This window comes from Myripristis murdjan, chromosome 4, assembly GCF_902150065.1.
Source record: "Myripristis murdjan chromosome 4, fMyrMur1.1, whole genome shotgun sequence".
In the NCBI taxonomy this organism is placed as follows: domain Eukaryota; kingdom Metazoa; phylum Chordata; class Actinopteri; order Holocentriformes; family Holocentridae; genus Myripristis; species Myripristis murdjan.
The window spans coordinates 13,816,078-13,836,601 of NC_043983.1; the positions used below are offsets into that span (position 1 = coordinate 13,816,078).

The 20,524-nt window shown below is 41.1% G+C and overlaps 1 protein-coding gene across 7 annotated transcripts in view; it reads right to left on the reverse strand.

Annotated features, from left to right (window-relative positions):
• Positions 1-744: 744 nt before the first annotated feature.
• celf5a (cugbp, Elav-like family member 5a) overlaps positions 745-20,524 on the reverse strand; it is a 205,296-nt gene continuing 185,516 nt past the window's right edge. Inside the window, exons 10-16 of one of the 7 annotated variants that reach the window (XM_030049942.1) lie at positions 17,535-17,679; positions 9,241-9,453; positions 8,816-8,908; positions 7,510-7,653; positions 6,038-6,112; positions 5,344-5,507; positions 745-4,815 (exon numbers count right to left, since the gene is read on the reverse strand). In XM_030049942.1, coding sequence (XP_029905802.1) covers positions 5,380-5,507; positions 6,038-6,112; positions 7,510-7,653; positions 8,816-8,908; positions 9,241-9,453; positions 17,535-17,679 — 798 coding nt within the window. In that variant the 3' untranslated portion in view covers positions 745-4,815; positions 5,344-5,379. Of the gene's footprint in view, positions 4,816-5,343; positions 5,508-6,037; positions 6,113-7,509; positions 7,654-8,815; positions 8,909-9,240; positions 9,454-17,513; positions 17,680-20,524 lie in introns of all 7 variants that reach the window. The other 6 variants (XM_030049941.1, XM_030049940.1, XM_030049947.1 and 3 more) reach the window with 6 other exon arrangements.

A 20,524-nucleotide genomic window follows, 5' to 3' on the forward strand; every position in this document is an offset into this window, starting at 1 on the left:
GCTTTGCATTGTGGTTATGCACTCCACTCAATGTAATTCCAGTTTGAACTTTTATTGTAAAATTGGAAAAAAAAGGAGAGAAAGAGAGAAAAGCCCCAATAAGCATTTCTTTTTGATACATTTCTTTATCTTAACATAATCATAAAATAAAATAAAACAAAAAAAGTAATAAATATACTGTCAAATAAATAACTAAATGAACAATAATAAATAAATAAGTAAACAAATAAATAAATATGTAAATAAATAAATAAATAAATAAATAAATAAACTGCAATCAAGTTAAGCACTTGACCAAATAAATAATTATAAAATTATTAAATCATCAGTCATTAATATGAAGTAATCTAAGCAGCAAGTATTTAAGAAATTTCAACAGGGGAAAAAACGTTTGGTTTCTCAGGCTATTACAGAACACATAGTTTCTTTTTTTTTTTCTTATAAAAAGGTACTGCTTTCCATGTCAGTTAATCCATGCTGTACTGACACTGTCACAAAGACAGGTGGCGCTCTTCTCTTTAAAAAATAAAACACAACAACCTGTAAACAGTATTTTCTCCTCCAGGTTCAGAGAATAGTACTGAGATTCCTCCTTTTGCGCCCTGTGTGTCAGTAAAGTCTACGTAACAGACTCAATACTTCTGTTTATATGTTTTTGTATGCTTGTGCTGAGAAACCAGAAATTTAACATCTTTATAAAGCGAAACCCTCCCCTCCCCGACCCCCCCACCCGTTTCAAAACCTAACCTATATGTACCTAAAGAAAGGTCCTGTGCTGATTTTCCATAATATACAGATTTCATATTTATAATAAGCTACTATCCTTAGCATTCAAACCATAAAGAATCATATTGTTAATACGAGTAGTACCATAATCATAATCTTTAAGCCCCCAGTCCCCCTATTGAGCATGCTCAGAGATTGAAAGGGCACAATGGCAGGATGACAAATATGACATGACAAAATGGAGGCAACAATGAAAACAATGCCAAAAAAAGAGAAAGAAATCAAAAAGAAAAGAGAAAGAAAAACTCCAGCTTTAGAACATGCAGCAATGTTAGTGCAGCGGCAATCATTACTGCCATTTCCTCTTTAGCCTGTCAGAGAATAAGAATTAGAGCCATTTCACAAAGTGGATTTCCAATAAATTCAGAAACTTTGCAAATGAAATCACCCCACATTTGATCTATTAAATTTCATAGGTCTAACTGTAAACCCAGTAAGCTGGAAACTGTATCCATCCACAAACCTTCAATGTTTTAATAGTGTTCAATCCAACTTTTTTTTTCCTCGGCAGAATGAAATTAACTCAACATCTTTCAAACTCATTAAATTTCAGCCACAGCTGGCATCTTTAATTTGCATTACCCAAGCTGTTGTGAAGGCCAAATTTAATTTGATTTTAATAATTTACAAAACCCTCCAGTTGAAATCCCATAAGAAAAGATTTTTGAGTGGGTTTATAAGGCCCTATATGGCCTGGGGATAGGAGGTCATATATCACAGCTTCCTAAAGGTGCTAGGCTTTGACAAGTGAGAGGAAACTTCCAGTAAGTCACCAGGAAAAACTGCTCTCGTTTGGCAGATATATTTGAAAATCTACCTTTTCACTGAAAAACCCTGTTGTATATCATTTTACTCTGAATCTACCCTCCTCCTTATAATGGTAATGTTATACAGCAATGCAAAATCACACCCTTCATCCTACTGATGATTATTTACTGAATATTTGCTTCTTAGTAGGAAATGGTCTGACAGATTTAACCCATTGTATTTTCAAAGGAATGTAGCACATTTAAAGCATCATGAGGAAATGAAATGGACAGCTATTCCTAACAGATTTGCCTGTATGATTCAGCAAATCTGCATTGAGAAAAGGCAGAAAAAAGACTTTCTTTTGTACAGCATTTACAAACTGCCTGCAATCGCTTACAGCAGCATGTTTTACAGTGAATACTGGTAGCATTTTTCTGAACTCGTGTTCAAACGGTTTGTTGGCCACAGACTTTCAAAGAAAAGTGATACACCTATTGCTAATAATGCCGTGTGAGCTTCTATGTATCCTGTGAGCCGGTAATCAGGCAAACAAAATGGCTGAGCTGCGGCTGTACCATAGCTATGGTTGTATTCAAAGAAGTGATATATTCAGTGAGGTCAACTGAGAGTGAAAAAGGGACCTTTCTGGCAACAGCATTTGTTGTACCAGCACAGATTACAATGGCATAGAGGCTGCATCTGTGCAGACTCAATATATAGGGCAATAGAGATAGAGCTGTAATTGCATGACTGAGGCGATGCAGCGTCTAAAGTTTACCGGACAGAGGCCTCACAGAGACTTCAGCAGACGAGGGCTGCTTCACAGAGCACATGGCATGCTTGATAAATTTAAAAAACCTAAACAAAGACTGCGCAGAAGAAAAAACGGCATAGTTCTGAGGCTGAAATGGACACAAAAAGGCAACGAAGAGTACAAAGATTCAGAAAAGCAACAACAAATGAATAAACAAGAGACTTCATCTCGGATATCTGTGTGTAAGATGTGTCCCCCGGCGTCGCTCTATGTGACGCCGGTTTATTTGATAAATCACATCCGATGGGGCGTGATGTGACACGAGCACACTGTACAGGACCCAAGTGTGATTGGTGCTAATAGTAAGCTGTCGTCCTGTTGAAGCAGCAGCAGCAGCTACTGCAGCAGCACTTACAGTCAGGCCTGCTGCTGTCTAATTGATGGATCATTTTGCTCTTAATTTGACCTCCTAAGGCTGGTAATGCAAAGCTGTTCCTCATGGTGTACAAGCTTTAACTGCGCTGTTATGCCCTTTGGAAGGAATACACCTGCTCTTCAATGAAGAACGCGTTCAATCTGCTGAAGATAAATGCAAAACAAGGGCGTGCATCATGTTGCTCTTGACTTGATCTTGTCACAGCTATGCTACATAGACTCTTCCTAACAATCGTTAATTATAAGCAAGAGTTTCCAAACCATAGCTGCCATTCGGTGCCCATCAGTCCCACAGCGTGTGCTGCTTCAAATTCGGGATACATCCTCCCTGAGGCTATGCATGCCAGAGAGAGGGAGAAAAGACAATGCTTCATCTCCCTCCCATCCATCTATGAACTCTGTCAGTCAGTCAATTCATTCAAAATGCCAATGTGTAATTGATTGTGCATCTCTTGCCCGGCGGTGCTGCTCCTCATCTGATCAATATTAGCATTATCCTAATTATGCTGTGGGTTAGCTCTCAGGCCCCCGTAAACTGATTGTCCCTATTAAGAGAGAGAAGTGGTGGCACTGAGGGGAGGAAAGGGGAGTGTGTGCGGGGTCCTCTCCCCCTGCTGAGAGCAGCTGGAGAAGCTTGGCAGCAGGAGAGGGCAGGACCCGGCAGGCACTACTGCGACACTTGGATGGCAATTTTATAACTATTGTCAGGGTAATTTGTAGATTTTATTAACCAGTTAAAGATGCTGCGCGTTTTTACTGCTGCGTATCCTCACTCACCCGGGTGGCACTTTTACCACAGTGCTTTATGGTCAGATTATCTGTATTATCTATGCTTTAATGATGGTGCCTCCACTTCCCTGACATGGAATGCCTTTCTCTTCAGTGGGAAAGATGAGAATTCACAATGACAATCAATTACTGTGGAAATGCAATGTCCTGACAAGGCCGCTGGAAAGAACAGAAGACAGCGTTACATGGCTCAATATACTGTATGTCTGCGTTTGGCTGGAGAGGTTGTTACCGTGTCACTTTTGGCACTAATTTATGGGGCTTCAATGGCTTCAAATGCTGTGTTGTCATTCGTACAACACAGTAACACTGATAAATCACAAGTCCGAGATGAAATGTTTGGATATAAAATACCGTGGATGATGTAATGACCGTCAAAAGAACAGATCTGAACATGCCCGAAACAATCTCTAACCCACATATTCTACGCCACTAAAATAGTATAGCTTTTCATTTTTTTCATTTTTTTAACGATTTTTTTTCTGTTTTGTTTTAATATTCTCAAACCCAGTTGCTATAAATGTAAAAGGAAAAGAAACCAAAACCCCTTTCCTCTTTTTTCAACCTGAAGCTAGTATTTCTTCTTAAGTTTAACTTGTAATATTATTAGTAGTAGTTTGTAGTATTAGTATCATTAATACTATATATTACTGTTCAGAACAATAAAAATGTTTGGTCCTTTGGTCCCTTATGGGTGAAAGATTTGCAGTTCTACTGTTGCTAATGGAAACCTCAGTGACCTCCGAGAGTCATAGTTCTGCGCTTGCTGAGAGAGACGGTGAGAGAATAAGAGAAAGAGGGAAAGAGAAAGAAAGTCTGTCAGTGGACATACAGAATAGCTTCTTTTTTCCACTGTTTTTCTTGATCTTCAAGTTTTAACCCTCATTTGTCCAGTATAGTAAAAGCCACAAGCGCCTCTTTCCTTATATATATGTGTATATAATATGTATATAGAAATCTATTTGTTGTTGCTGCTTTTTTGTTTGTTAGTTTGTTGCTTAATTAACAATTCAAGTCTCAACAAGAAAAGTTCTGTTGTTCAGTCTCATCACATCTTTTCAGTTTTTTTTTACTTCTTTTATCTTCCTTGCACTGTGCCATCTGTTACTGTTGGTAAAGTCCCCCGGTGTAGGGTCTCCTCTTCCGCATCTTCCTCTTCTGCCGTAACCTATATCTTCATAAGTAAATGCTGATATGTCTTCAAAAATTCCTTATGTGTCGATTTTTTTAAAACATATTTTATTTGTTTTCAAAGAAAAAAAGTTTAACTCCTCCGAGATATCTTCACGCGTCCTCGAAACCTGAAAGAGAGAGGGAAAAGAAGAAAAAGCAATTTCAGATCTCACTGCTCATTTAACTGTCATTCAAAAGATCCATTTCTTTAAACTTTGGATAGTTCAATATGGCCCTATTATATCAGTGTAATGGTCTGGAGAGAGCTAACCCACACTGGCGCACCAATCAATCTTTGTCAATCATGATGATGACAGATTTTCCCATAATTAGTAAGCCTGCTGTGCTGCATATGAAATCGACCCTTAGCCCCTACAGTTTCTACACGTCTGCAAATACGAAAGCACCAGGCAATTTTCAAGCATTTGGCTTTAATTTATCTGTTCGTCTATGAATGTCTAATGGAAAGAGCTGAGTTAAACTAGGAGCTTTTAGATACAGGCTATCCTAGGATGTAGGAAGTATTGGGTTTGGCAAGGGAATCAACTAGACTTAAAACCAGAGTAAAAGCTGCAGCAGCAATGTCAAGCATCCTCTGCACTCTGAGCTGGAAATATTGCCGCTGTGTAGCTTATTTGGTAACGGTGTGGGCTTACCTGTGCTGTTGCGGTGAATACAGAAGGTAGGCTGTGTCAGTAAGGGCGGCTGGCATCCTTCGGTCTCTTTAACTGGACTTTCAACCTCTTCATCCCAATCTGAAAGCCATTCATGGCTTGAATAGCTGCCTGTGCACTAGCAGGGTTGTCAAAGCTCACAAAACCTGTGGAAGAAGATTACAAGCCCATCAGCCCTTATGCGCACCGGACAAATTAAAAAGTGCTTCAACACATGACTGTGAATGCAAGACTTGAAGAAAATATTTGTTGCATTTCTACCTAAAAAAAGATTTAATTTTCAGTGTAACCCTAGAAAACCTTAGAATGCAAAAATGAATGAGCACAAGCTGTCGTGCAAAGCAGCTGGGCCAAAAAAAAAAAAAAAAAAAAAAGAGCAAGCATAGTTCATCATGAGGAGACAAGTCTGCCACAGACACGAAGACACAAGGCCCCATAGTGCATTTCCCCAAGATGCACCCCTCCTCAAACCCATGCTGAACATCCTGTTTCCATCATGTGTAAAAATAAAGCCTTGAGAATTCAGTGACCAGAAACTGCAGTGGAGTGTGGCTCCGCTTGATGCGCTCCCCTGTGTCTGCGGTGTCATTAGGAACAGTCGATGACCCATGAAAAACAGCAGGAGCCTCCCCACGTCCCCCGCCACCTGGGAGAGATGTCTGGCTGGCCTGCTTACCACGGTGCTGGCCCATTAGGGCAAAGGCCGGAGGGAGCAATGGATGAAGGTAGGGAGAGGAGGTGCATGCCTGCCCTACCATCAGGTTAGCACATTTAGGAGGGGAGCCACAGGAGGGGGGAGGAAGAGGGGATGGAGAGGAGATGCAGGTTTAGGAGTCTTAAGCCCTCAACTCAGCCCTGTCAAACATAACAAGTGCACTTTCTCATTCTCTCTCTCTCTGTCTCCTGCCCACCATCAGTCTAGGTTTATCCCTCCTTTCTCCTTTCTAGATTAATTACACCGGTGAGCATCCCCCTACCCCAGACCTAACATTATGTTGTAAATGCATAGTGTATTAGTCAATACTGCAAATAGGTCTTCTTTCATGAATTTATATGTCATTAAGTCCCTTCGGGGAGAAAGGGCTGGCAATCAATTTTGCCCAGGGTTTTGTGGTTCCCCAAAGTGAAAACAAATGCTGATCTATAATTGTCCTTTGCTTTGCTTTCCTCCCACCTCCCAGCATCCCTGTCTGCCTCCTTAAAGTTTTCATAAGCCCAGGGGCTTGTTAGTGTGTGTGTAGGCTGACGGAGCAAAATGGGACAGGAGTCATGGAGATGTGTGAATCAGCCTCTGAAGTGTGGGTATTGACAGATATCGGGGTTACTGAGCGGTGATGTGGATGCTGATACAGCACCTCAAGGTTTTCAGGTCACTCAGCTGCCAAGCAAAACAGGGGCATGGAGTTTGACCGACAGCATCATAGCTCCAGCGCATTCACGGCATCCCAATGTTTTTTTTTTTTTTTTTTTTTTTTTTTTTCTCTCTACCGCAGTATCACCAAAGCACAATGATCATCAAGAGGCAACTTCAGGTCAGTCAGTGAGACATCTCACTCTTCTTTACCTGTGCACTATCAAACTTGAGACTTTACAGCATTTGAGAGCAGCATTTTTCTACTATTTTTGCTGAACAGCATGTAAGAATGTGAAAATTTAACTTTCACTCGCCTTTGCTGGGCATTCTTACACAGCTCCCACAGTGAAAAATTTAACTGCACCACATCTTGTTTCTGGCTGTGGCCACACTTGTTTTTTAATGCAATTTTTGAGACCTGACCACAAAGACTGGATTGTGCAGGATCACATTACTGTGTGTCCAAATTTTAGCCTTAAATTACCTATTTTGAACCTTTCCCACACATATTTCTTTGAATACATAGCCACACTAGTTCTTACCCAATATTCCTCTACAGCTCTTTAATGCAGATTGAGGCTGGACTGCATCCAGTTTGTGTAAAAATTTTATACAAGCCTGTGCATCCAAGCCTGTCACTTAATGTATCTTTATATGACCAAAAAGACCAGGGCGAAGCTTTTATAGCTCCATCTAAAAACATCTCCAAAAGACACACATTTTTAAACAATGGTGTAATTGTGTATGTCCTCCACTTAAAAATGCTCAAGTGTGAGCAACACTGAACAACTCACCAAAGCATTTGCTCTGGTTGGTGGCCCGGTCCATGAAGACTTTGGAGGAGATGACGGTGCCAAAGGGCAGAAACATCTGCATGAGTTCATTGTCTCCAAACTCCTGTGGCAGGTGGTAGATGAACAGGTTACAACCCTCTGGACCTAGAAATACACAGAGCGAGAGAGAGAGAGAGGGAGTCTATTTATTGATATTTCCAGCCACATGATCTTTTATACAGACTAAAGTCAGATGATTGCAAAAGGATTTCCAGGATGTCTGTGACATTATCAGTAATATAACATCACTGTTTTGAACACACAAACACAAGATTGAGAATTTGTCTACTTAATCTGTTGCTACTGCATGGAAGTTGAGAATCCCTTTGACGCTGCTATTTATACAGGATCTCATGTAATCAACTCAGCAGATTAAGATGTGAATATGAATGTATTTGAATCTAAACAATAGATTATAGTCTGCAATCAGTAAAAAAGTTGCGGCAGTGTAATCCCTGTGCTACAAAAGAGGTCAACCTACAAGTCAATCTATGTCATCTACATGATGTCCAAAACTGATGGGGCTTAAATACTCTCACATTTGGCCCTGGGTAATACTGTCACACTGTATATCACAGTTTTTCTAAAATTGAAAAATTTAATCTATGTATTATGTCAACATCAAAAAATGTTGTGCCACATTCTTCTGACATAAATCTTGACTGTATTAATCTACTGTTAATTACATATTATTATTATTGTTGTTGTTGTTGTTGTTGTTGTTGTTATTAGTAGTAATAGTAATAGTAGTAGTAGTAGTATTTAATGTTGAGGTCAATGTGAGTGTTTGCCATTGTTTTACTGTGAGTTACTTTGAATATCATCAGACACACTGTCACAAGTCTCATAGCAATTGTATTTTTGTATTTCCATTATCATTAACTGCACCTGTACAAGCCAGCCAGTATTTCCTTGGCAGGAAAAAACTTGATAAAATAGGCCTTAGACTTTACCTATAGACAATATGGATATGCGTATCCATTTGTATTTGTAAGAGACATTAAGGCTCTAGGTACCTAAGACGAGATGTGTAATATTGTTGTATAACGTTGTCACATCCTCACCCGTTACATATCTTTCACCCAAGATGAGATTGTAGTCCATTAAGTAACACTGTTCCCTCAGCTTCATCTTCTTTATATATGTATTAGACAGAACGAGATGTGCGGGATGTAAAAGTAATATTGCTCTCTCACCCTCAGCTCCTTTATATATCTATTACGCAGGATGAGATGTGTACAGTGTAAAAGTAATATTGTTCTCTCACCCTCACCTTCTCTCTGCTGCTGCTGCTGGATGACCTGGGGTGGCTGGGGCAGTGTCTGGCTAATGGGAGTCAGTGTGGTGGCTGGGTAGATTGCTGCAGAGAGAGAGAGAGAGAGAGAGAGAGGGAGAGAGAGAGGGAGATGTGGATTCCACAGAGGATAGAGGGGGAGAACGCATAATGTGTCAAGGATGCTTTGTAAGGTCGATCACACAAGCAGAACGTGTGTAATCAAAGGCCCTCTGATGTTATGTTCTAAGGCGCTGCCCTACTCTGCCACACACATACACAAGAGTGATTAGTGCCATGAAAGCACTAGCTCGTACAATAGTTTTCCAACAGTAATTGCTTCGTCATTGCTCGTCATTTCACAATTTTGTCAGACACTGACAGCTCAGAGGTGACATTTCTGGCTCCATTCTTCTAACCTGTGTATTGCTGTACCCCAGTGAAGGCTTGCTGGAGGGTGTCAGCAGCGGTGGGACTCTGGGTGGAGTAGGGCGGCAGGCCGTTGGTATACACAGTCTCCACGGCAGGGTGTCCGTTAGGCTGATGAGGGATGCCGGTGAATCCGTTGACGATGGGCGTGACGATGCTGGGCACAGCGGAGGTGGTGATGTTGGCTGGTGGGGAACTCAGGCCTGCTGGGAAAAAGGGCTTACAATTACGGGAATCGATACAAAAAGCTGAGCATTTTACGTTAGACTTACACATGTACACACGCATGCACACACATGACCTCGTCAGCCCTGCCGGTGGCATTGGTGGGCTCATCATTATTGCACAGCAGAGCTTTGTTCAAACCCACAGAACTTTATTTTACACCTTAATGGCGATCCCAAGGTTTCCAAAGATATCAAATACCTGCAGCTGAATTACAGGGAGATGCATATAAAATGATTCAAAAGTTATCTAGATATTTTCTATTTGATGTATTCATCAAACAATAGCATCTTGGCTTTGAATATTTCACTCAATATAAGCATGATGAAGCTTCAGTGAAGCGCTGCAACCAGCAGATACAGAATATGTATGTGACACTGTTGTATCTATGTAGGGGGCATTTAAGGGAAATTCAGATTTCAAGGGGTTAAAGGCATACGTGTACACAGAGACACTATTTGTGTAATGTACACAGAAAAAATGTACACTTGCATACACGTGCATATGCAGACACACACACACACACATACATACACATACACACAAACACACACTCAGAAACACACACATACATGCATGTGCACTCTCATGACCACTAACTACACTGCATATCCTCTCTAATGCAAGGACATGGGTGCAACGTGAGTCTGTCACATATCCGGCGTTTGTCGTGACACATCCTGCAGGATAGCTGGGAAGTCAACCTGTGAAAAATGAGCCTGTCGGTAGTGTTTGTGCGATACCCTGCTGGCTCCTACTGCTCAGGATGATGAAACCACTATGCAACTTCAGGGAAAAAAATAAAAAAAGATCCTGACTAGATAGTAGGAGATTACAGACAGAGATTTGCTTGAATGAGCAGGTAGCAAAAACACAAAGATGCCTCTTACTTTTATACATCATAAAAAAGACAAAATAATGACAGTTGGCAGTTTGACAAATGGGTGGGTCATAACATAACATATATGGTGCATGTCTGCAAGGCAGCTGCAAAATGGTTCACGAGTGGAATTGGAATTGGATGCTCCATGTCCTCTTTCATTCAATGCATTTTAAAGGACCTTCCTTTGGAAAGTGTTTCCAATCACGCTGGGAACGTGAAAGTACCCATTTTGAGCAGAATCTCACTGTGTGATGGTCTCTTTGAAAGGGCTGTTCCGTGGCAAAGCATCCGAGCTTGTTGAAGAACAGCTCCCCTGAGGACCACCTCTCAATCTGGAAACCCTGGCCCTGATTGGACAGAAAGCCCAGGTTGTCACGGAAACCCTCCAGCATGCCATATCCTCACAATCTGGTGCCTCGGTAAAAGAAACCCTATGAGAGGTGGTCCACATAGGGTACACAATCACACGTAGAACACACATAATATGCGCTGAGATTTATGCTAATGCATGTGTAAATATGCCGTGCATCACATGCTGAAGCCTCCCACCAGTGAGTAACACCTATGCATTCACCCACACAATCACTTCTCCTCTCCTCTTTCTCCTCTCCTTTACTTTCTTCCATACTACCCACAACTTTCCACTCCTCTTATCCTCTCCTCCTCTCAGCATTTAAGTCCTGAGACTGACACTCAGGCAGCCAACTGCGGTGACCAGGGGAATTGCCCAGGTCCAGTGAGAGCTGTTGTGTCTTTTGCACGGGTTTCCTTTTTTTTTTTTTTTTTTTAAACCTCCCTGCGATTGCTTGTTTCCTGCGGAGCTGTGATGAATTAGACTGCAGCTCCAGCCCATTCTCCTACCAGGACCCAGGAGACTGCCGCTCCTATTCTGAGGGCCAGAGACAGCTAGTCTGCCCGGGCCACACGCACTCTACTGTACCGCCAGATAATGCACCCTCTCCATCATCAGGCAAATTCATTTTCCAAGGCTTAGCGGTGCTGCGGGAGTGTGTGTGTGTGTGTGTGTGTGTGTGTTGTAGTGGTAGTAATAGTAGGAGTGGCAGTGGTAGTAGTGGGTAGTAGTATGTTTTCTCTTTCTTTCCTCTATCTCTTTTCAGCCCTTCTCAGTTTGGGTGCATGCAAATGCGTACGTTCAAGGGTCAGCAAGTGTAAAAAGGAGAAGAGATGACAAAAGTTACAGACAGAATGCCTTGTAGTTGATAAACCTTATGGCCACAGAGTCCAGCCAGGTTATCATGGAGGAAATGTCACTGCAGGGAGCAATGTCCGAATGTAATGTGGGAGCACTGATACTGATATCTGAAATATTTAATACACAACAAAAGCTAAGCTCAATTCAATAACTATGTTTTGTGAAACAATACCCTAGTTGGGTTATGCACAGTGTTAGGGGTAATAAGTTACATGACTTAACGTAATATTATTACTTATCTGATTAATGGTGTAGTGTAACCAGTTACTGTTTAAAATGGAATAGTGTATTTACAGTTACTGTTGAGTAATGTAATGTGTTACTGGTCACAATGATGATGAGAAAAGGGCCCAGTTATTCATACTTAAAGAAGGCTACAGTGAGACTGTTTACCATTAATTATTTTCCCTTAGCCTCTTCATAATGTTGTTGAAGTGCTGACTGCAATATGCTCTGGCTTAATGGTTAACATTTAATTTAATTATTGTTGCACTTTTAATAAGCAGTAATCAAAACAACACATCAATGTTTGCCGCTGTAAGATTCCTGAGCCCTGACATTTTATTTACTTATTTAGTTTGTTACACTAGTTTGTTATTGTTAGTATTTGCTGCAATGTTTTAAATCATTATATGGACACATTTTTAAGAGTTAAGAGATTGCTTTTATCTCTTTGAATAAACAGAGGTAATAAACATTTCTTTTTATCTGCATGTATGTTTTTGAATATCCTTGCACTTTTTTGTCAACTTGTGAAAGTAAAATTGAAGAAATATAATGACGTACTACACACAGAAAGAAATAGCGTAACATAATCAGACTGCTTTAAATAATAATAGTAAAAAGTACGCAATAAGTGGAATACAACATTTTGAAAGTAACCGCCCCAACGCTGGTTATGTGTCATAAACTGTGATTATATGTACTGAAAGGGCCAGAAGCTGCAAGCATTTCTCTAACAAAGCAATGATTACATAAGAAATCCATTTACTTATTCATCGTCTTTGTCCACAATCTTACAATTATTGAATGAATTTTTTCCCCGGGCTCAACACAGACAAACCTTGAAAATTGTCCTCCTCAATAGAGAGGGCGAGAAGTATATGCTACTATCCTGAGCTAGGAAATAACAAGACATTTTCATTTTATACCTCAGTGGACTTACAGTCGTCGCATTGTAGAAAATTGTATTCATGGCTTGTTTACACTGCACTCACGAGTATGCCAATATACATGTGGCTGCAAGTCTACTGTGTGTACTGGCCCATAATAATGACATGTTGTTCCACACTCTGGCATGGGTGAATAGGGAGCTATGGGTCAGCAGATTACATATTTTATCCACCTAGTTCTTATCTATCACTTCTCCACCGCTACTGTTGCATGACACAAGTCAGCACAGCTAAACAATATGTATATACGTATCTTACCAGCATTTATGTTGTGAAAGCAGAGTAACATTCATATTCTTGGAGGCTGCTTCATAGGAAAACTGTTGATTTACTCTCTGCGATGATTGCTCTATGAAAGAAGCCTCCATATGCAACAGAGGTATTTATTATGCTAATTATACATTCAAATCAACAAGGAGTGCTAGACTCATATTGGAGAGTGCAGTAATTACCAGCACGAGGACTGTCTTTCGTTGGAGCAAGAAATAAGCACTCAAAACAGATGCTTTCATCTAACTGATTTAAAACGTGATGCATTTAGACTCAAAGGGAAAATGCCTGTCAGAATATACTGGTCCTTAAAAGTGGGGATAATGAATCTGAATATGAGAGGAGCAGGTTTTAAAATGCCAGCAGAAATACATATCTTTAATGTAAATTCCAAAATGATGTGAGCCTACAGGATCTCAAGTTTTACCTGTTTGGATGCCCTTGCGGTTCACTATAGGATCACTTCTATAGAGACTTGTTTTAGGTAAATCTGGCTAACATGAGAGTCAATTGCTGAAGGTGTTGATGAAGTGGCAGGCAGTTATTCAGTCAATTGGTCAGTCGATATTGCTACTCAGGTGTTACATGCCAAACACCTCAGGGGATGACAGTCTCTGGGTGATTATCCGAGCCAAGATTCCTAAAAGTTGAGCTAAAAGTTCTCTTGGGGAGAATGAACGTCTCAAACACAACAACAACAGTGATCACGTCTTCACAGTCTGAGATGGGCTGTGCCCTTGAATCACGCCATCATCAGTTAAGACACACAGGTGTTCATTTCCCCAGCTATTTCAACTGGCATTGTACTATAGACTACAGCAGTGTTGTTTTTGTGCCAGCCAGCTTGGACGTGATGCATTGTTCCGGCAGTGAAGCTTGGGGCTTCCCATTCATTCTGATCGGCTAAGTCACCATGCGATGCATCCTCAATATTATGTGGCTGGCGAGTAAGCTTAGGGGATTTGGTATTCTTTTGTTATTGAATCACAATTTGGACATTAGATATTATGTGAAATGCATGCAGCCCAAAACTGGATGGGAACACATATTGAGGAATACTGCGTCAACCGGTTGAAGCTGTGGCATTAGTCACCATGGAAATGCATCAAGATATAATCACGGCAGAATCCAATGGAGATGACATGGCATGCTGCATCTGAGGGTGTTTTCGTGCATGTGTGCATGTGTATGTTGTTAATAAGTATGTATGTGTGTTTATATTCAGTCAAGACCCTGCAACAGAAAGAACATCAGAGTGACTTTGACTATACACACATCTTGCTCTTGCAGCCTAACAATACATCGTTGACACTACATGTTCCTCATCATTCATGCAGAGGGTCGACATACCCCCCCACCCCACCCCCGCACACAAAACCATTCCCCACACACCCCCACCCCCACCCCCTTCTTTCTCTCTCCACCTTGTTTTGTTTAATTTTATTTCTTTTGCAGCACTCGGGGAACTGCACCTGCTGAACATTATTTTCAAAAAGCATCATCATGCATCATTGTAAGGATACATGCTCTAATCAGCTGAACCATCTGGCAAACGGCTTATGCACCATCAAGCTTAAATGCTTTGCATCTGTTGATCAAATGGATGTTTCATTGTTTTCAGAGTAACACCCTTAACCTCTGAGCCTCTTTTTACTTTGGTTTGCTGTCACAAACAAGCTTTTTCATGTTACAGAGGTTATACCGTTCATTTAAATAAAAGGTTAATGTCACACATTTACCTCAAGATCAGGCAGGGTTTTCCATCTTTTAAAGCACTATCGGTGCTTTATGTAAATGCACAGCAGTATGCAATTTAGAGGGGTAGTAGTCTGACTGTGAATGGGCAATTGCAGTCATTTTAGAAGAAAAGAGGACATTAACCTTTCTACCTTTTATGCCTACATATATCTGACACTGCTGCCAAACTTTAGAATTGAAGGATTTTGCAACAAAGCAAGTGTTAAGCCCTAATTTTGTTGATGAGACAACTTAATGCATAAATTAATCCCCTGTTGAAGCAGAGAAGCACTCTGCTCCCAGAACATGAAAACAGATTCTGATATATAATGAATTATTCCACTGACTCATGGCAGACAACCTACAATCTGAATAGCTTTAGAGTGTCACGGCCTACTTATACACACTGCCTTGCCGGTAATGTTATGTATTCCTTCAATGAACTCTAAATAAGTCATAGCCACAAGTGGAAATAGCGGCGCATACTGCAGTAGTACTGCTGCAGCTCAAATAAATGAATGAAGGAAAGGGGAAATAAAAAAATAGATATTTCATATTTAAAATAGTCTTTGGAAATTCAGGAATGCTATGCTTTCTCAAGGATTCATAATTTATTGTATTCAATAATGGAAGGTAATCAGTCGACTGTAGCTTGCATAGAGGCATGTCCAAAGGCAGATATGGCGACATCTCACATACATGCAAAGACATTCAGATTCTCTTTCACTCACACACACACACACACACACACACACACACACACAGACACACACACACACACACACACACACACACACACACACACACACAAACTGCAGTCACACAGGCCAATTTACTAGTCCTAACTATTACTGATTTATATGCAACTGATTTCAGCTCCCCTATAAAAACAGTTTTCTTTATAAACACTACGGATGGATCAGTCCTCTTCACAGCAATGCATCACAAAGCTTGGCTTTCTACAGAATGTACAGCATGTCTGACAGTATTTAACATTATGTCCTTCAGTGTACAGCACTGATTGTGCAATCCAAAATGCTACAGTTCAAATATATTTTCTATGCAAAAACAGCCTAGAAGACAGATAACATACACACATACACACACGCGCCCACACACACACACATGCACACACAGACAGACAGAGACCCTTGCAATACGGTTGCATTGTGTTTCATCAGCACTATTGTGGTGCAAAATACAGGTATGCATGCTGAACACAAAGATCTGTATAGCCATACTGTCAGTTCTTCACTCCATCCAAAAGAAGAGGCTTCTCAGCAACGTTCAACTCTACTTTTAATCACAGTGTCTGATTGATTATGCCCGCCCAAAAGTGCACACTTTGCACTAAAAACATCACCGTAAATATTTGACAAATGGGTCTCTTCTCTAGATATATTGCCTGACGTTGAAAATTAGTGCAGATGTATACAGTGTGCGCATGTATTGGCATGTTTCATCATCCCACTGTATGTGCATGCATTCATTAGGTCCTATGTTCGAGGTGGAGATACGCCTGATAGGCTGGTTGATAGGAGTAGTACTGTAGTATTGATTTCCAGAGCTGGGTGAGCTGGCAACGATCACAGAAATTCCCCCGTCCTGCATCTTTCCAGCAACAGATGTGTAGATTCAACTGAACCTAAGGCTATATGTTTTGAATGTAGTTAGGTAGAACCAAATAAACACTGTCACACAAAATTTGTGCTTTTCAGACTTGTGGATGTTTAGGCCTTTCCTTGTGTTTCCAGATGAAAAATGAACAGAATTTCAATCCCAGATAATATTTCTCTTCGGCAATGAAACCACATTGCAGAGAGAATTTGATGTAGTGCTGGAAGCTTGCAGGAGGATGTCGGATTCCCATGATGACTATATCTCTAAAGGATATCTACTGTAAAAAAAAAAAAAAAAAAAAAAAAAATCTGCCCTGTTGAATTGATGGTGGTTCTCTCTAACGCTCATTGGTTTAAAGTTACCAAAGTCATCACCTCAAGAACTCAATACTGCAATGTTGACAAAGTAGGTGAGCACAAGACAACAAAGCCTAGGATGCTGTATTATTTATTTGAGCTCATGTTTTTGTTGAGTGGAGAATCTTGAAGTTTGCTCCGTCTCAAGGAAAATAAAGTACTGCTGAATAAGCAAATGTTATGCGCCGGGTACGTATCTCAAAGTCCTTCCCTTTCCTCTGTAATGTATCTGCATAGTATGATGGAGGTGTTTGTTATGGAAAACAATACGAATTGAATGCAGATCATGTGCAACTGCTTCAAAGCACAAGGTCAAAATACCAGGGGGAAATTAGCACCATATCTGTAAACTTACTTACTGATATTCCCCATTCTCCTTTACCTTCCCTAAATATTTTCTGTATTCACAAACAACATAACCATGCAAATCCCACTGAATGTATTTTCCTCCTCTTTCTTTCTCTCCAGTGGAATAATTTTGGATTATCAGTCGGCAAGCTCTCTTTCTTTTGGCCTTGCTGCAGTTTGAATTCTCTCTCAAATACATAGACACACAAACGCACACAAACACATACATACACACACACACACACATATACACACATGCAAATATCTATATATGATGTCCTTCGACAGCCTCACACACACACATACACACAAACCTACAAACATACACTGATGGTAAACACAAAAATGGAGACCTTGCCCCCTGCTCCTGCACACATACACACATACACACACGCGCACATACACACGTGGAGGAAAGGGAATGAAACTCAGTGCTCACCCAGGGTTTGATGAAACTCACCCGACACCGGGGTCATGGGGGTGGGTGGGAGACCGTTGATGTTGAGCGCCCCCATCTGGTGGATCTGTGTGGCGGGGAAGGCCACGCTGGGCGTGAGGTAACCGCCGTGGCTTGCTGCCATGATGGCTGCCTGCTGCTGCATGAGCTAAAGAAGAGGGACACGGAGAAATGGGTGGAGGGAAGGAGGGATGAATGGAGGGTGAGGTTTTGTAGGAGGGAGGGGAGGCAAAAAACAAGAGAGGTGAGGGGAGGACAGATGGTAATGAAAAATATAGTAAGTTGGGAAGAAGTCAGACAAAGACGACAGAGGAGAGCAAGAGAAGAGAGGGGAACATAGCAAGGGTAGAACAGAGGGAGGGATATATGTTGAGGTTGATGGATGGATAGTGCATGGAAAGTACAGAGAAAGTAGAGCGGAATAAAAGAAAGGGAAGAAAAAAGAAGCCTGTCAACCTATGTTTAGTGAATCTGCCTGTCGTCCCAGCAGGAAGCCTGTCACCAGCTGCAGAGACATTTTAATAGCTGTCTGCTGGGCTCATACAAATCAAGGCATTGACATGTGCACATTATCTCAGTGTTCAGAGAACAGGGCAAGTTTGCAAAAGAGTCGCAATACTTTTTCCTTACAATTGCCAAACCTCACCATGGCCCGTTTGGCTGTATAGTAATTCCACAGATGTCTCATACTTTGCTTGCTTTTCTCTGGCCTTGTCTCAAATTTTTTTTCTGGTGAATTTGTAATGATTGCCGCTAGTAGTCTGACACTCATCCAGAGTTTACAATTTGCTTTGTTTTATTATTCAGTCTGAAAACACTATCTCTAGGCAAGTTCTCAGTGTTGCCAAAAAAGAAGGCATTTTTACAAACTGAATTCAGTTGGGTTCCCCTTCTGTAAATGACCACAAAATCTTTGCCACCTAACAAGAACTCTTTACCAACACAGGCTTGCCAAACCCGCTGTGTTTAAACAAGATGTTGTTTGGTTAGTGGGACTCTGGCCATCCCACAAGAAGTCAGTGAAGCCTGACCCCAGGTCATTAAAGAACAGTTTTAAAGTAGGCACAGCTAATAATTCAGTTGCTGAGTCCAGACCATGTCGGTGGTATGTTATGAGTCAGCAAACTGTACAGGTAGTAAATTTACACTCACTGGACACTCTGCCAAAGAGATAAACTCAATAGCCTTTCAGTCACTCTCCATTTCTACTTAGCATGAAGTGAGAATAGAGAGCTGAAACTATTTTCCATCAAATTAAGCCCACAGAGAGTTACTCATACAGAGCATGAACACTGCCCCCCCCACCCACATGCGCACACACACACACACGCGCACACAAACACACACACACACACACACACACACACACACACACACACACACACACACACACACACACATACATATATAAAGAGAGATAGAGACTATTAGAGTTTCTGCACTCAGCTTAAATTCTGCCTCTGCAAAGCAGATGCTGAATGCCTAATTCAGAAGAAAATCCATCACTGTACAATGGCTTTTGCAGCTTGTGAACCAGTGGGTTTATCTAGGGAATCAATAATCTTTTGTAGGCTGTGTAGCTCCCCATCAGGCATGCAGAGCTGTGTGGTATAGGAATACAAACACAATCAGACCAACCTCTTGCCCCTGTCTCTGCGTCTGTTTAGTACTGCATAGCTATGTGTCATTGGAGATGTGGATGGCCATGGCCTGAGCCTGACTTAGCTGAGCAGAAATCAAACTCCTCTGCCACTGGCAGTAATGCTAATGACGATATTGGAAGACAGTGGAGGCACAGGATGCCACTCTGCTCGTATTTGCATGGGGACCCTGCAAAGGAAAAGCCAATTATTTTCCCTCAATGCCCCTGTCAGGTAACCTGAAAGCGGCTGTCCCGCCATAGAACGCCCGGCGTTGGCATCTCATCCATTAGCCACATGCCTTGCCACCGCTATCTATTAACTCCTTTTGTCATTTGCATAATTTTATCAACGTGACAAATGGGGATCATCCATTCCCGTCCAAATAAGATGAATTGAGCCTTTAACAGGGCATAGCTGCAAAAGAAAGCAAGGAAACGAGAAACTAAACAAAAGCAGCGACACAGAAACAAACAAAGAGGTCTGGCGAGTCACCGAGTGGAATCTGAGGCCCCCCTGCTTTGACGATGCTGTGACTGCCCCCCTATTAGGATGAGAATGGGGTTGGGCTTTGGGATAGAAGGGTCGGACTGGCCTAGTATTACAGAATAAATACACTGTCACACCAGTCACTGTTTTTTGTCCTTTTCTCAGGCTCTGCTAGCTGCTTTCAATGGGGACCGGGGACTTAGGGCTGATTCTAATAAGCTTGCGGCCTATTCGCTGTGGACCTTGTGGCGTTATACAAACTGCTGGCCTGGATGGAGTAATAATGGAGTGGGAGTGAATACTAGCAACTCCAAAATACTAGCTTCTTTCCCAGTGCATGGCTTATAATGCAATCCTTAATGCCAGCCGTCAGATTGTCATGGATAACAACCTGGCATTCACTGATGCTTCGTTCCAAATTAAAATGCAGCAAATTGGAAACTCAAGCATGTAATTATGTTGGAATGGAGTGGCTAACACAAACTGGCTCTGATAAAATAAATAAATAAATAAATAAATAAAAAAAATAAAAAAAGCAGAAAGCAGAGTGGTTATATGTAGACAGAGATATTCAAAGTCATTCTGTTTTACTTTTCAAATGCATATTCTTTATTCTCCTTAAAATTTCCATACACATCACATTCAAAACCAACTCCAGCTTCTTTTATTTATGCACTATGCAGCAGATAGCAAATGTCTCTGGCAGACAAAGAGTGGAATTGAACTCAACAGTCTTCATCATCATGGACACAACCTTTTTTTGGCTTCCTCTTGAAATGAAAAGGACATAGAGAGAAAAAAAAAACAAGGGGGACAAAAGAGAAGCGTATGAGATGAAAGGAAGCAAGAAAGTTGCCTGGGCTC